The sequence below is a fragment of the Trichomycterus rosablanca genome, chromosome 3, assembly GCF_030014385.1.
Source record: "Trichomycterus rosablanca isolate fTriRos1 chromosome 3, fTriRos1.hap1, whole genome shotgun sequence".
Lineage (NCBI taxonomy): Eukaryota > Metazoa > Chordata > Actinopteri > Siluriformes > Trichomycteridae > Trichomycterus > Trichomycterus rosablanca.
In genome coordinates, this window is record NC_085990.1 from 45,455,276 (window position 1) to 45,469,784 (window position 14,509).

Sequence of the window (14,509 nt, forward strand, 5' to 3'; positions counted from 1 at the left end):
GCGAGAGGTGTGGGGGTTGTTGGGGTCGAGGTCCGGTTACCTCCCTGAAATGAGTTTTTGCAACTTGGGATGTCTGTTACAGTCATTGTGCTTTCGTTATGCTCTTTACGTATGTTTCCTCTGGGCACTGCTGTTTTCTCACACGTTTCATATATATATGCCCATAGGTGGACTGGCCACTGTAAATCATCTCTGGGTATAAGTAAATGTGAATAAGTGAGCATGGCACTGCAATGGATTTTACAGCAATACTAATCTGGATAAAGCTGAAGTACAAAACAAATGAGCCTCAGTTATTATTCATAACCATGTTCTGTTGTTCATCATTTATATTACAACAAAACAACCATTAAAATGCAACTGTGGCGCATTAGGAAAGTAAAACCTCCACTTTGCTGAATAGAACAAGCTTGTTAAAGCAAAATGATTTGTTCATTAGAAATGGAATCTTATCATCATGTCTGATTCTTTTGTCTGCTGTCTTTGTTATATTGTGTCATTTTACAGCCACGTTCTAAGTGCAGTTTGTACAGATGATTTTTTTATTTAATTTTGTCTGTGCCTGAATGGTTATCTCATGTATGTGTGTGTGTTTTCTTTCCTTTTTTCTTTTTTTAAATATGCTTTGTCAGAAATACACATGCAGAAACTTGTTGACGGAGAATGTTTTCTAATGTCAATCTACTAGCATGGCCTCCTCACATCCTGTCCCCACGCTCTGGACTATCAAGTATAGGCTGTAATTATTAAGTCAAAGAAAAATGACATAATAAATGAAATTCTAAGACTACCATGACATTAATGTCCCTCACATGTCAGCAACACCATGAGCACAAGCTGTCATCTGTCTGTGTGTCTTTTTATCTCTTGTCGTCCATCCATCCATCCATCCATCCATCTATTTATTCATTTATCCATCCATTCATTCATCCATTCATCCATCCATCTATTTTATTCATTTATCCATCCATTCATTCATCCATCCATCCATCCATCTATTTATTAATTTATCCATCCATCCATCCATCCATCCATCCATCTATTTATTCATTTATCCATCCATTCATCCTTCCATCCATCCATCCACCCACCCACCCATCCATCCACCCACACATCCATCCATCCATCCATCCATCCTTCCATCTATTTATTCATTTATCCATCCATCCATCCATCCATCCATCTATTTATTCATTTATCCATCCATCCGTCCATCCATCCATCTATTTATTCATTTATCCATCCATTCATCCTTCCATCCATCCATCCACCCACCCATCCATCCATCCACCCACACATCCATCCATCCATCTATTTATTCATTTATCCATCCATCCATCCATCCATCCATCCACCCATTAATCAATCCATCCAACCACTGATCCACCCACCCACCCATCCATGTATCCATTCATTTATCTATCCATTCATTTATCCATCCATCTATCCATTCATTTATCCATCCACCCACCAACCCACCCAACCCACACGCCCATCCATCCATCCATGCATCTATTTATTCATTTATCCGTCCATCCACCCACCAACACACCCATCCATCTATTTATTCATTTATCCATCCATCCATCAATCCATCCATCCACCCACCCACCCATCAATCCATCCACCCACCCATCCATCCATCCATCCATCCATCAATCCATCCACCCATACACCCATTCATCCATCCATCCATCCATCCATCCATCCATTCATTTATCCATCCATCCATCATCCATCCATCCACCCACCAACCCACACACCCATTCATCCATCCATCTATCCATTCATTTATCCATCCACCCATCCATCTATCCATTCATTTATCCATCCACCCATCTATCTATTCATCCATCTATTAGTCTATTCATCTATCTATCCATCCTTCCATCTCTCAGTCACCCACTGATATATGGATAAATGGGTGGATGGATGGATGGTTAGATTGAGAATTTGGAAGATGGATGGATGGAGGTTCTATTTAAACTGAAAATGTGTTAAAGGTCTAATGTGTTAAATCTGATCACTTGATCATGAAAGAACCTGGACCAAACCCAGGACATTCTTGCTGTGAGGTGACAGTGCTGCCCATCAAGCCACAGTCCCATATCAGACCAGTAATATCAAATATTACAACATGTTAGGATTTGCACTTTTTTTACATGACTGGGGATTCTGTTTAATATTCAACAGCTTACTATATGAAAGAAACTTTATTTTAAAAAAAACCCTTTGCCTGGCTCTTTCATCTGAACTGTTCTATACATTTACATCCACAAGGACTTTGTTGTTTTTACCTTTCTCCTGTCAAGCTTTGTGATTAGTTTATTAATCCCAGGTAGGCTTAGCCCCTTGCAGGCAATATTCAAGGACTGAGTCATTAAGTGTGTTGCTCAGCTACTGTGTCGCTGCATTAACCTGATTCTTTACCTGTTCTGTATGAGTACCTCGTCATTTGAAGGACAAAGTGTATGTGATGTGAATCACTGGTAATTTTCTTTCATTTTAAAGAGGTGAAAAAGATTATCTCTGTCAATTAATTCAGTGTATATAGCAAGTACAACACTGTCAGCATCACAATAATTTATTACTATGATTTTATAAACAAGTTGTGGCCAAAAGTATGTGGACATCCCTTTTAAATGGGACAGTGGTAGAGCTTTGGGTTATCAATTGGAAAATTGTTGTTTAGTCCAGCCTCTGCTATGCAGCCACTGTTGGGCCCTTGAGTCAGGTCCTTAACACTGTCTGCTCCAGGGGCACTGTACAATGGCTGACCCTGCGCTCTGACCCCAACTTCCAAACAAACTGGGATATGCTGAAAAAGAATTTCATTGTACTGTACATGTGTACATATCCACTACTAAACCCTTGCAGCTCATTCAAAATGCAGCTGCTCGCCTGGTTTTTAACCAACCTAAACACTGCCACATCACCCCACTGCTGCGTGCTCTTCACTGGCTTCCTGTAGCTGCCCGCATTCAGTTTAAAACACTGATGCTGGCCTACAAGGCCAAAAATGGACCAGCCCCAAGCTACCTTTGAGGTCTAATCAAACCCCGCTCTGTACCACGGAACCTCAGAGCCTCTAGTCTCGCTCAACTTGATCCTCCACCCAGGACTCGAAGAAGACCAGCATCAAGGCTCTTCTCTGTACTGGTACCCAAGTGGTGGAACGAGCTTCCCCTGTCTGTCCGAACATCTGAGTCTCTCGCTGTCTTTCAAAAACGATTAAAAACCTTCATCACCTCTTTACTAAACACTTAAGCTGACTTGTACTTACTTACTAACACTTACTAATACTAATTCATTTCTTGCAAAAACAAAAACCTCATGCAGAACTTTTTATATTTACCAGGGCACAGCTCAAACTTTAAGTGAGAACTTCTACTTTTGTTATACTATAAAATCCATCCATCCATCCACTTCTACTTTTGTTATACTATAAAATACAGTAGTAACCTGCATTTTCCATTTTTTTATTAAGGACAGCATAGGTAGGGTGTTTTAGAGGGAGGCGAGATTAAGATGGTTAGGCATGTGCAGAGGAGGCATGAGCGTTATGTTGGGTGAAGGGTGCTGAGAATGGAGCGGCCAAGCAGAAGGAGGACAGGAAGGCCAAAGATGAGGTTTATGGGTGTGATAAAGGGGGATATGCAGGTGGATGATGTTCAGGACAGAGGATGATGTTCAGTACAGGACAACATGGAGACGAATGATCTGCTGTGGCGACCCCTAGCGGGAGCAGCCGAATGAGGGGGAAAATAGAGCCCTGTTTGTCTGATATCAATTATTGTTTTTTTTTTTTTTATGTTTAGTTTTACACCAGTGTAATTCCTTGGCCAATTTTCTATTCATGTAAAAAATGTAAAGTCCAGCTAAATTAAATAATTGATCATTGTTGTCACTATCAGCTACAGTATGTGTAATATTAATCCAGATAATAGTCTTGCAAGTCAGGCCACGGGGTGGCAGCGTGTCCTCCTCTGTTTAAGCACTGAACGTATTTAATTACATTATTGGTCAAAAGTTTAACTAAATAGCTCAAAATAGCCGAAAATAGCTCACAATTTAGACGTGAATATTTACATGAAGTTACGTGTAAAACGTGGTAAATGAAATGTAAATATTCACATGCTAATTACAAGTTTGCAAACACGTCATGATGTTTCTCACATTGTAGGCTATATATTAAGATTTCACACATCACGTTATGTTTTACACACTTTTATGTGTTTTAGACACTTGACACATGCTGTTTTCACACGTTTTTTTATAATGTTACATGTTTATACGTTAAAGCGATCTTTTTCAGTCGAAGCTAAAGAACATGCTAATGAACAGCGGTGCCAGGGTTGCCAGATTGCAACAGTGGTTTCGAGCCAAAAATCCTTTTCAAAATCCGCCAATCTTAAAATTTACAGATCAGTAATTAGTAGGGCTGTCACGCGATTAAATTTTGTCGCGATTAAAGAACCTAATTAATCGTAATTAATCGCGTGCAAAAATAACAGCACAATTTGAACAGTTATGCACATTTTTATTGCAAGAACATGTTTACCAATAAAAAATTAATAAAATTATGATGAAATCTAAATTATTAAATAAAAAAAGCCAGCCAATGCCTATATAGAGTTGTTACCCATCTTTCAACCAGTGGTGTAACTAGGAGCTCATGGGCCCCAGTGCAAAAAAAAATTTGGGGCCCCCTCAACAAACTTCTGTTTACTAGTCCAGTACCTTAACCACCTTAACCACTGAGCTATCACTGCCCTATTTTTGTTAAGTAAAATTAAAATAACCAAAACTGCAATAAAAACACCAGAGGCAGGAATTTTTATCGCGATTAATTTTTTGTAAAATTTTAACGCGTTAATCGCGTTAATTTACGCAATTAACGACAACCCTAGTAATTATTAATTATAAAGGAATTTGTTTTTGCTTAAAATGCATTATTTATGATAGGATAGGGCCAGTGATAGCTCAGTGGTTAAGGTACTGGACTAGTAAACAGAAGGTTGCCGGTTCAAGCCCCGCCACCACCAAGTTGCCACTGTTGGGTCCCTGAGCAAGGCCCTTAACCCTCAGTTGCTCATTGTGTAAGTCGCTTTGGATAAAAGCGTCTGCTAAATGCTGAAAATGTAAATGTAAGGACACACAACCCGTTGCAAGTAAATAAGAATAAACTTGCAAGCAATGAAAGAAGTTTAACCTGTAACGTGTGTTTTGGACTGGAAAGAATAACCTGTCAATCATACTTTTGACAACGGGTTGGATGTGGTGGAAGAATGTAGGCCTATTTATATTCAAGCTGCTTTAGAAAGCGATAGTTTTTCACCCTCTCCAACTTCCAACAAATCCGCCCAATCTGGCAACACTGAGCGGTGCATGTACATGTTTTTTTGTTACATGCGCAGCTCCACAATGACTGTATATAGGTGCACTGTTATATCTAATAACGTGTTATAATGCGACTTTTGAAGAGTTGAACCAATTAAAACATATTGTGTATTATGTTCATAACAGCATATGTTGAATATTATGTTGAATAACAGCATAACTGGCACTTCATGAGACCAATGGGAGTGAATGTGATTTAGCCATCTAACTCAGCCATGCCTATCACATAGTACTTCCCCAACTCTCTCTCTCTCCTCTCTCTCTCTCTCTCTCTCTCTCTCTCTCTCTCACTGGACTGGACAACTTCACAAACATTTCAGTACTTTAGTTTCAGGATCAGGTCAGTACTGAGTCGAACTGTGAGATGTAAGCCCGTTTAAAGTGTATGATTCTCCGAAAACCATGAAGGCAAAACCAGGATCGGTTCAGGATGCTGTCCGACTCTTTACTGCACTTTGGGGGGTTTTCAGCACAGCGACGGTTTTACAAGTAAACACTCAAGAAGGTAAGTTTACTATATTTCTTAAATTATGCACTACATATTACCTCGAAATACATGCCATTGTATACTTTAATTTTAAAGAGGCATTGACAGTGCATAATACAGAAAAGCGGCTTCTAAAGGGGGTACGATGCACCCCAGGGTAAGAAGACGTCAGTCCAGGGGTAGTCTGCTACAGATTAAAGTCGTTCCCTAAATAGGAAGACTCATATCATAATAAAAACAACAACTTTAGTAAAACATAACATGTATAACCTGTTGTTTTTACTGCCATTATTATTAGTAGTATTTTCAGCATTTACTATGACAGTACATTGGTACCTTGTAACTCAACGTCAACTCGCCCTTCGTCGAGAAATTTGTCCCCTTAAACTCAACGTTTCCCTTAAATTAACGTGTTCATTTTTTTTTTTTTTTTATGTATTTATTTAATTTCAAATTAACAAAGAACAGGCGCTTTGTTCAGCGCTCGGCATCAAACGTCATCAAAGTGTGAATATGGGACGAATCTGCATTTGTGTGGAATAACTGTCAGATTCACTCTGAAAGCTCCACATGTATCTGTGTTTAGCTGGATTTTCCTCACTGCTTCACTTTTAAACTTGTGTTACAGCTTGAGGTTCTGAGAAATTGTGAAAATCAGATTTGTTTTAGTGTTTTTATATTAGATTTGTGTTATTTTCAGTGTATGAGTGTCATAAAGAAGCCCATAAAATATATGTAAGTCCACCGGACAATGGAACGCATTAACAGGTTTCCTATACATCCTTATGGAAAAAAATATCCTAAAACTCCATTCCCAGAACCTATTGACGTTGAGTTTCAGGATACCACTGTATATTGTCTAAGCAATTAAGGTTAAACGGCTTTGCTTAAGGGCCCAACAGTGGTAATCTGGCAGTGGTGGGCTTGAACCAGTGACCTTTCGATTGCTAGTCCAGTTCCTTAACCTCAAGGCTACAACTGTCCTTAGTAGTAGCAGTAGTAGTAGAATAAGTTATATCAATCTTATTTCCTCATTCTCTTATTTTCACTAATCACCCTATTTTGATCATGGTCGTTATGGGTCCAGCAACACCCAGAAACACTTAATCTAAGGCAGGACCCTGTACAGGGCACTAATACTTTTCAGGGCAACACACACTCACATTCACTCATACTCACTCACATTTTGGTGCAATTTAGTCTAGCTGGTCCACGCTTTGCATCTTTTTAGGTGGTGTGAGGAATCTGAAGGTACCTAAAGTAAGACCATGCGAACACAGGGAGAACATACAAAATTTATCATAGACGGTGATTGTAGGCAAGTTTTAAATCCAGGTCTCCAGGACCCGTGTTGATGTGCAAAATTTACTTTATGCAACAGTTGTGTCACTGTGCCACCTATTCATATAGTGACTCCTAATTAAAAGTGCCCTTAACAGCAGAATTATTTACATGGGAAAAATAGACTAAACATTTATCAGAAATAAAATGCAAAATAAAAATAATATTCCAAACAATTATATTTACATCTGAAACATTGTGATTACATTGTGTCTTTTACCATGATCCCAAAACTGAGATGTACTTATTTAAAAGTATTCTGTGAAATCTGACAAGTGAGCTTTTGTGGCGTAATGACACAAGCCACATTGCTGGTAACAATAATGCCAAAGTTCCGGGGGGTTAAATCCCAGGCTAGACTCACAAATACTGAAGGTGCAATGTATTACATAAACATAGCCATTGGAATGGGGGAAGTCATGTATCTGTGCACCCTTAGTGCCAGTCCCAAGCCTGGATAAATAGAAGGGTTGAGCCTAAAAGGTCAGCCGGCGTAAATACTGTTCCAAATCAAATATGAGGTCGAATTATCTGCCATGGTGACTTCTAACAGAAGCATTTGAAAGGAATTTAACTACACTTTTATTTTTGTGTGATGTTTTTAACATGGGCCATTTGAACATTGGTGTTTACTTTGTATTAATTTTTGACATTTAGTAATAATCAGAATATAATGTCTTATGGGCACTTGGGTTACGCAGTGGTCTATTAGGCTTGCCTGATACTGGAAGAGATCTGGGTTCAAATCTTACAGGGTGAGTCAAAATTATGTTAACAAATTTACAAAACACACTTCATATGTGTAAGATGATTTACAGGACAGTCTCAACCTGTTCGCCATCATGTTCAACACACAAAAATCACGAGCAACAGTACCATTTAAAGCCTGGACACACATTTAGTGGGGAATAGATTCAGTGTTAACATAATTTTGACTTACCCTGTATATATCAGCGGGCCTGTCGTCCACACAGACATTATTGGCTATATGTGAGGATGGCCAATGCCCTGAGATAGATTGGCACTCCCGCCTTGCGCTTAGTGTTTCCTGGTAGAACCGAACCCAAAACGACCCTGACCAGGATAAAGCAGTTACCCTTAACCGGTGAAATAAAATAAATAATGTATTACTCATGGCTTTTGTAGAGACTAAATTTGTTTGTATAATTGTTTAAATATAAGAAAAGTTACATATAAGTTAGGCTGGTAACCTATTCATTTATTTGTTTTTACTAACTGGTTCCTCCTGGTCATGTTCATAGTGGGTTTTGCACCACTCAGAAACACTTGGTACAGGGCAGGGAAGTCTTCGCAAATTATCATGTGCCAGTTATATCAGGTTAAACTTTTGCAGTGTGTTACTGGTAATATAAAACACTTGTACAATATTTGTACAATAAAAAACATAAAACATGGTTTGCAATTAAATTGTGCACATTATCTCATGTGTGAGATTGACAAAGCTTAAATACAATTTGACAGAATTAATATTGCTCTTTTTATTTGCCCTGAAAAAGCACAGTCACCATTTCCCATTTCATCGATTGCTCCACATTAGCAACTTTTAGCACATTACTGCATTAAAAGGGGCATTAGAGAGCCTAAAAATGCAAACTGCTGCTGTTTAAATGTACTGTGATTTATGTATGTAATAATATATGGCTTCCATGGTACATTTAGCATGGGACACCTCAATGGAAAAATCTACAAAGCCATGGCATAAATCTTTGTCATAACTGCTGGTACTCTGGTTTAATTCATTCAATAATCTGTTAATAATTCACTGCTAAACATAAAAGCAAAAAATTGTACATATAAAATTTGCACACAAGCATTCAGACATTTGTAATTAAGCTCATTTTGTTTGCAAAAAGATAGGTTGCACATATGATTGCACTATATTAACTGTGGAATATGGCAGTGGAAGCATCAAGATACGGAGCTGCTTCCCTTTAATGTTTGTACACCCTTACATATGAACCAGTTACCCCATTTCTGGTTCATGTGTAATATTAGCCCAGGGTAGTTGATAAACTGCCATCAGATTTAAAGTTGCATGTGTGACAGAAAAAATGACAGAATGAAAAAATACACTGTAGTTGATTGATTGATTTTATTAAACCTCTCCCTCTCCAGATGCAGTGCCTCTTGTAAAAACAGAAACAGTCAGGGATAACACAAAAAAGTCCGTAGACTTATTTTCATTGTGGTCCCTAAGAGGTTTTACCTATGCATTTTTACTTTTTATTTTGTATATAAATATACAGTGGTGCCTTAAACTCGATGTTTCCCCTAAAGTCGACGTGTGTGTGACTGTCACTTTGTTCAGCGCTCGGCTTGAGCGGTGCAGTAAAACATCATTAAAGTGTGAATATGAGACAAATCTGCATTTGTGTGGAATAACCGTCAAATTCACTCTGAAACCGTCCACATGTATCTGTGTTTATCTGGATTTTCCTCCTGTTTCACTTTTAAACTTTTAGCTTGAGGTGCTGAGAAATTGTGAGAATCAGCTTTTCAGAGAGTCTAAAACACTAACAATCGTAAAAAAAAAAGCTTAATGAGACTTCATGTATTAAAAGAACAACATAGGAACATGAAACCTCTCTTAATTATTGCTGCTCATTAGTTCTCTCCACTAATAAAATTCCTCGCTTGTTGTTTTAATACAATAAGTCACGTTAAGCTTTGTGCACCGCCACACTCCATAGCAATTAATAGCACTTAAAAGCAATTTTGGCCGCTTTTCATGTGAATGCGCCCTTACTGAACTCGCTAAGGAATACGGTATTCCAAGATCAAGCATCTCTACGATTAAGAAGCATAAGAAAACATTACAGATGTAAAGTGCATGTTTATAGTATTTTTATATTATATTTATGTTATTTTCAGTGTATATGTGTCAAAAACTATTCCATTATTTTACATTAGCCTAAAATATATGCAGTTCTACGAGACCATGGAACGCATTAACAGGTTTCCTATACATCTCTATGGGAAAAAATACCTTGAAACTCAATGCCTTTTAAACTCGATGCCACTCCCAGAACCAGTTGACGTTGAGTTCCAAGATACCACTGTATTTTAAATATTTCAAAGATGTTTATATATTGGAAGCATCAAAATACAGAGCCTTTTCCCTTGCAAACATCTGTGTACAACTGTAATTTTGTACACCCTTACACTCAAACCAGTTTCAACTCTCTGTTTCTTGAAGCAGTCTTTCCCAACATGAGTGGGTCAGTTTGAATCACTGACTTCTTCCACAGCCTGAGGTGAGGATGATTGCTGCATAAACAGAATAATTCATCAAAACCCTGTAGACTGTGTCTGTGACTGTGTGGAAACAAACCTCTGGATTCCATTAGCATTATCTCTGGGGAAGCTGTCTGACAGTAGGGTAATTACTTTAGATGAATCATATGTTTTAACATGTCAGTGAGCTACAAGGAGTCATAAAATTAGGCAAGATAAAGGAAAAGGAAAACAAGAACTGGGCTTCCAGGGGAAATGTACTATTAGTAGATGATTGACAGCTGGGTGTTATGAAGGTGACAGCCTAAACAGCTGAACATCCTGGCAAGCCTGCAGGGACGTGCCCTACCGACTACAAGGTGCAAAGAAAATTACATGTTCACTGATAGCTTGTAGCGATTCCAGTCAGCCTTTTCCTGAATGTTAGTGTAAGGAGGTGGTGAGGAATGAGGCTATACAGCAGACTCATCACCGAACTGATTCAGATTCTTTAGTGCAGTGGCTGAACAGAATCAGGACAAAGGAAAGTCAGAACCAATATCAGCCACGCTACTCAGAGTGACTGCTTAGAAGGAAAAACAATTACCCAAGGTGTGATTTAATATCACGATGTATAGAGTCATAGAGGAGCGCCCTACAGCAAGATATATCTGGCAAGCAAAGAAAACGAGGACGGAAAACTAGCAAAGAACTCAAAAAGTTCCCTGAACACTTCTATTGGTTCATGAGAAACGAAAGAAAACAGTTAAACCAACCAGAAAACTAGGTTGAGAGTGCTAGGTTAGAAAAGCAATCGAACACAACACGCCAGCTACTTGATCCACCAATGTAGATCATGTAACACGATTAATGTAACAGACTAATGCTTTTCCTTCTAACTCTTTTGATTGCATTTTCCTCCCAATCTAGTTGTATCCAATTACCTGCTTGCATTACGCTTCCCCTCTACTCCTAACCAAGAACAGCCGTGACCAACACACGCCCTCTCCTACACGTAGGGCAGCTGTAGCCTAACGGTTAAGGTACTGGACTAGCAAGCAGAAGGTCACCGGTTCAAGCCCCACCACTGCCAGGTTTCTGCTGTTGGGCCCTTAACCCTCAATTGTTCAGACTGTATACTATCGCAGTACTGTAAGTCACCTTGGATAAAGGCGTCTGCTAAGTGCCGAAAATTTAAATGTAAACGTATCTTTTCACCTGTGCAAGGCGAGTTCATATGTGGACCACCCTGATCACATTATCCCCCGTCTCTGTGCAGGTGCCATCAATCAGCCAGCAGAGGTAGTAATTGCATCAGTTATGAGGAATCCCCTCCGGTACCCACCCTACGAAGGAGTCAGTTATTGTTTGTGTAGGCGCCCAGCCTGCCGGTAGCAGGGCTGAGATTCGTACCGACGATTTCAAGGTGTCACCTCTGAGCACTCTCCTTCTAACTCTTATATATATATATATATACTGTATATAGCTTGTACATTTTCTCCCCTTTTTCTCCCTTTTAGCGCATCCAATTGCCCGATTTTGTCATGCTTCCTCTCCACCAATGCCGATCCCTGCTCTGATTGAGGAGAACAAAGCTAACCCACGCCCCCTCCGACACGTGGGCAACATGCCGTATGCATTTTATCACCTACACTTTGATGAGTGCAGTGCAGCTCAGCGTTGTGTACGGAGAGACACACCCTGAGAGCACTCCTTTCTCATCTCTGTGCAGGCTCCATCAGTCAGCCAGCAGAGGTCGTAATTGCACCAGTCATGAGAGAGAGACCCTATTTGGCATAGTCCCGCCCCATATCTGAACAACAGGCCAATCGTTGATCATGTGGCCGCTCAGACTTAGCCGGTAGGCAGAGCTGAGATTCGATATGATGTATTCGAGATCCCAGCTCTGGTTCCAGCGTGTGTTTTTACCGCTGCGCCACCTGAGCGGCTCTCCTTCTAACTCTTAATAGTGATTTAAACCAAGTGACTCAGACCACTAATCTGTTTAAATGTTTCTTTATTAGATACTTTTGGCCAAAATAAATAAGATAAACACAACACTAGCTCTCTGCCTTACCTAGCCAAGCACAAGCAAAGATTCAGCACTGCCTTGAAGCCTAGACTTCCATAAATAGCAGTGAGTTTAGCTGCTATTTATTTAGCTGCTAGTGTATTAGGGCTTATAAGAATGATAACCCCCGGGGGTCTGCACTTCCTTCTGCTGGTGGAAGTGGGTGTTACAGGCCGAACCGTTGTACTTAAGAGTTCTTCCTTCCACTGAGGTGATATTTTTAGTGTGCTGTTTGTGTACAGTAGATTGCCAATAATACACTTACGCGTACACCTTTGTGTCTTTACTGGAATCTAATGTTTATAGTGCTGTAAGCATATTTTTTTTCAACTGTGTTAGTAATGTAATGACTGTTTGTGCCTTGTAAAAGTAATAAATGAAAAATGGTTAATAGTAGAATGTGCTTCAGGCTGGGTAGCACTACAAAGACATAGAGATTTGTCTGTGCATGACTCGGGGCCTTCAAAGTATAATTACTTTATACCCTAGATGTTCCTGGTTATTTGGGCATAGAAAAAATAGCAGTCCGCCAGAGTAGGGCATTCAATTAAATTGATCCAAAAGGCACCCAGATTAATGATGTGGATCTAAGGGTGTTTATTTGTAATACATCTTGATTAGGGTGTTTTTTTATTTAAATTCACAGTTTTAACTGGAGGGAAAAGTTCACATCATTATATAGCATCAAGTGTTCAGTAAGATGAAGTGAGGTTAATCTCACAAGCATCTTGGTGGTGCTTTGCTTGGAAGGATCAAGTGGCTTTCTTGACTGAAATTTTTAAGATCAGATAAGTACATCTAAGCTAAGTTCAGAGCTTTGTAAACTTCCCCACCATGGCAAGAATCCCTTTTTCTTTACATTTTTAATTGGTTTAGTTAAACTAGCCCTAGGATAGCATTGAAGACTTGATAATGGTACAATAGCTTTCAATAGCACATGTGACCCTAAAGTCTGCCTGTTATAGTTTCCTATTAATTTGTGTACTTTGATGTTTAAGGTTGGTAATGTGCTTTCACCCTGTTCTTCAATGGTCAGGACCACCACAGAGCAGGTATTATTTAGGTGTTGGATCATTCTCAGCACTGCAGTGACACTGACATGGTGGTGTGTTAGTGTGTGTTGTGCTGGTATGAGTGAATTAGACACAGCAGCGCTTCTGGAGTTTTTAAATGCTGTGTCCACTCACTGTCCACTCTATTAGACACTCCTACCTAGTTGGTCCACCTTGTAGATGTAAAGTCAGAGACGATCGCTCATCTATTGCTGCTGTTTGAGTTGGTCATCTTCTAGACCTTCATCAGTGGTCACAGGACGCTGCCCAAAGGGCGCTGTTGGCTGGATATTTTTGGTTGGTGAACTATTCTCAGTCCAGCAGTGACAGTGATGCCAAGTTCACACTACACGACTTTCTGATTTGTCGGGTCGCTGTACAGTTCACACTACACGACTGAATGTTTTGCACTCGGCAGTCTTTCAGTCGGTGTATATTTCACACTACATGACTGATCGGCGATAGGGGGTTTCACACTACACGACCTATCACCAACTGGAATCACAGGCAAGCTTCTCTGGTCTCCCAAACTACGTTTTGTCACGAAAACAAACGCAAGAAGTGACTAGGGGTTTAATGATACCACGTCCAAAAATGCACGTCAACAAGTAGCGAGCGATCAAAGTTGTTTGTGCGCTGATGTGCAGCGTAAAATCAAGGAGGAAAAATAAATGAATCTGAGTGGATTTGGCAACACGAATAGTATGGATTGTTCTATAGTAAGTTGGAGGTTAATTAATATTTTTGCAATGCAACGTTGGTGTTTTGTAGAGAACGATCAAGTCAGAAATACTGTAAAACTTGTGTGTGCTGGTGTATTCTGATATAAACTATATTATGCCTGTCCCACCTGTTTACACTCCTCTCCTGCGTTTCCCCTCACACCGTATCCTGCGTTCTCATTGGCTGTTTGACACCGCACTC

The 14,509-nt window shown here is 39.6% G+C and overlaps 1 protein-coding gene across 1 annotated transcript in view; it reads left to right on the forward strand.

Annotated features, from left to right (window-relative positions):
- Positions 1-5,802: 5,802 nt before the first annotated feature.
- si:dkey-34d22.1 (discoidin, CUB and LCCL domain-containing protein 1) overlaps positions 5,803-14,509 on the forward strand; it is a 41,694-nt gene continuing 32,987 nt past the window's right edge. Inside the window, exon 1 of the mRNA XM_062992154.1 lies at positions 5,803-5,905. Coding sequence (XP_062848224.1) covers positions 5,803-5,905 — 103 coding nt within the window. The remainder of the gene's footprint in view (positions 5,906-14,509) is intronic.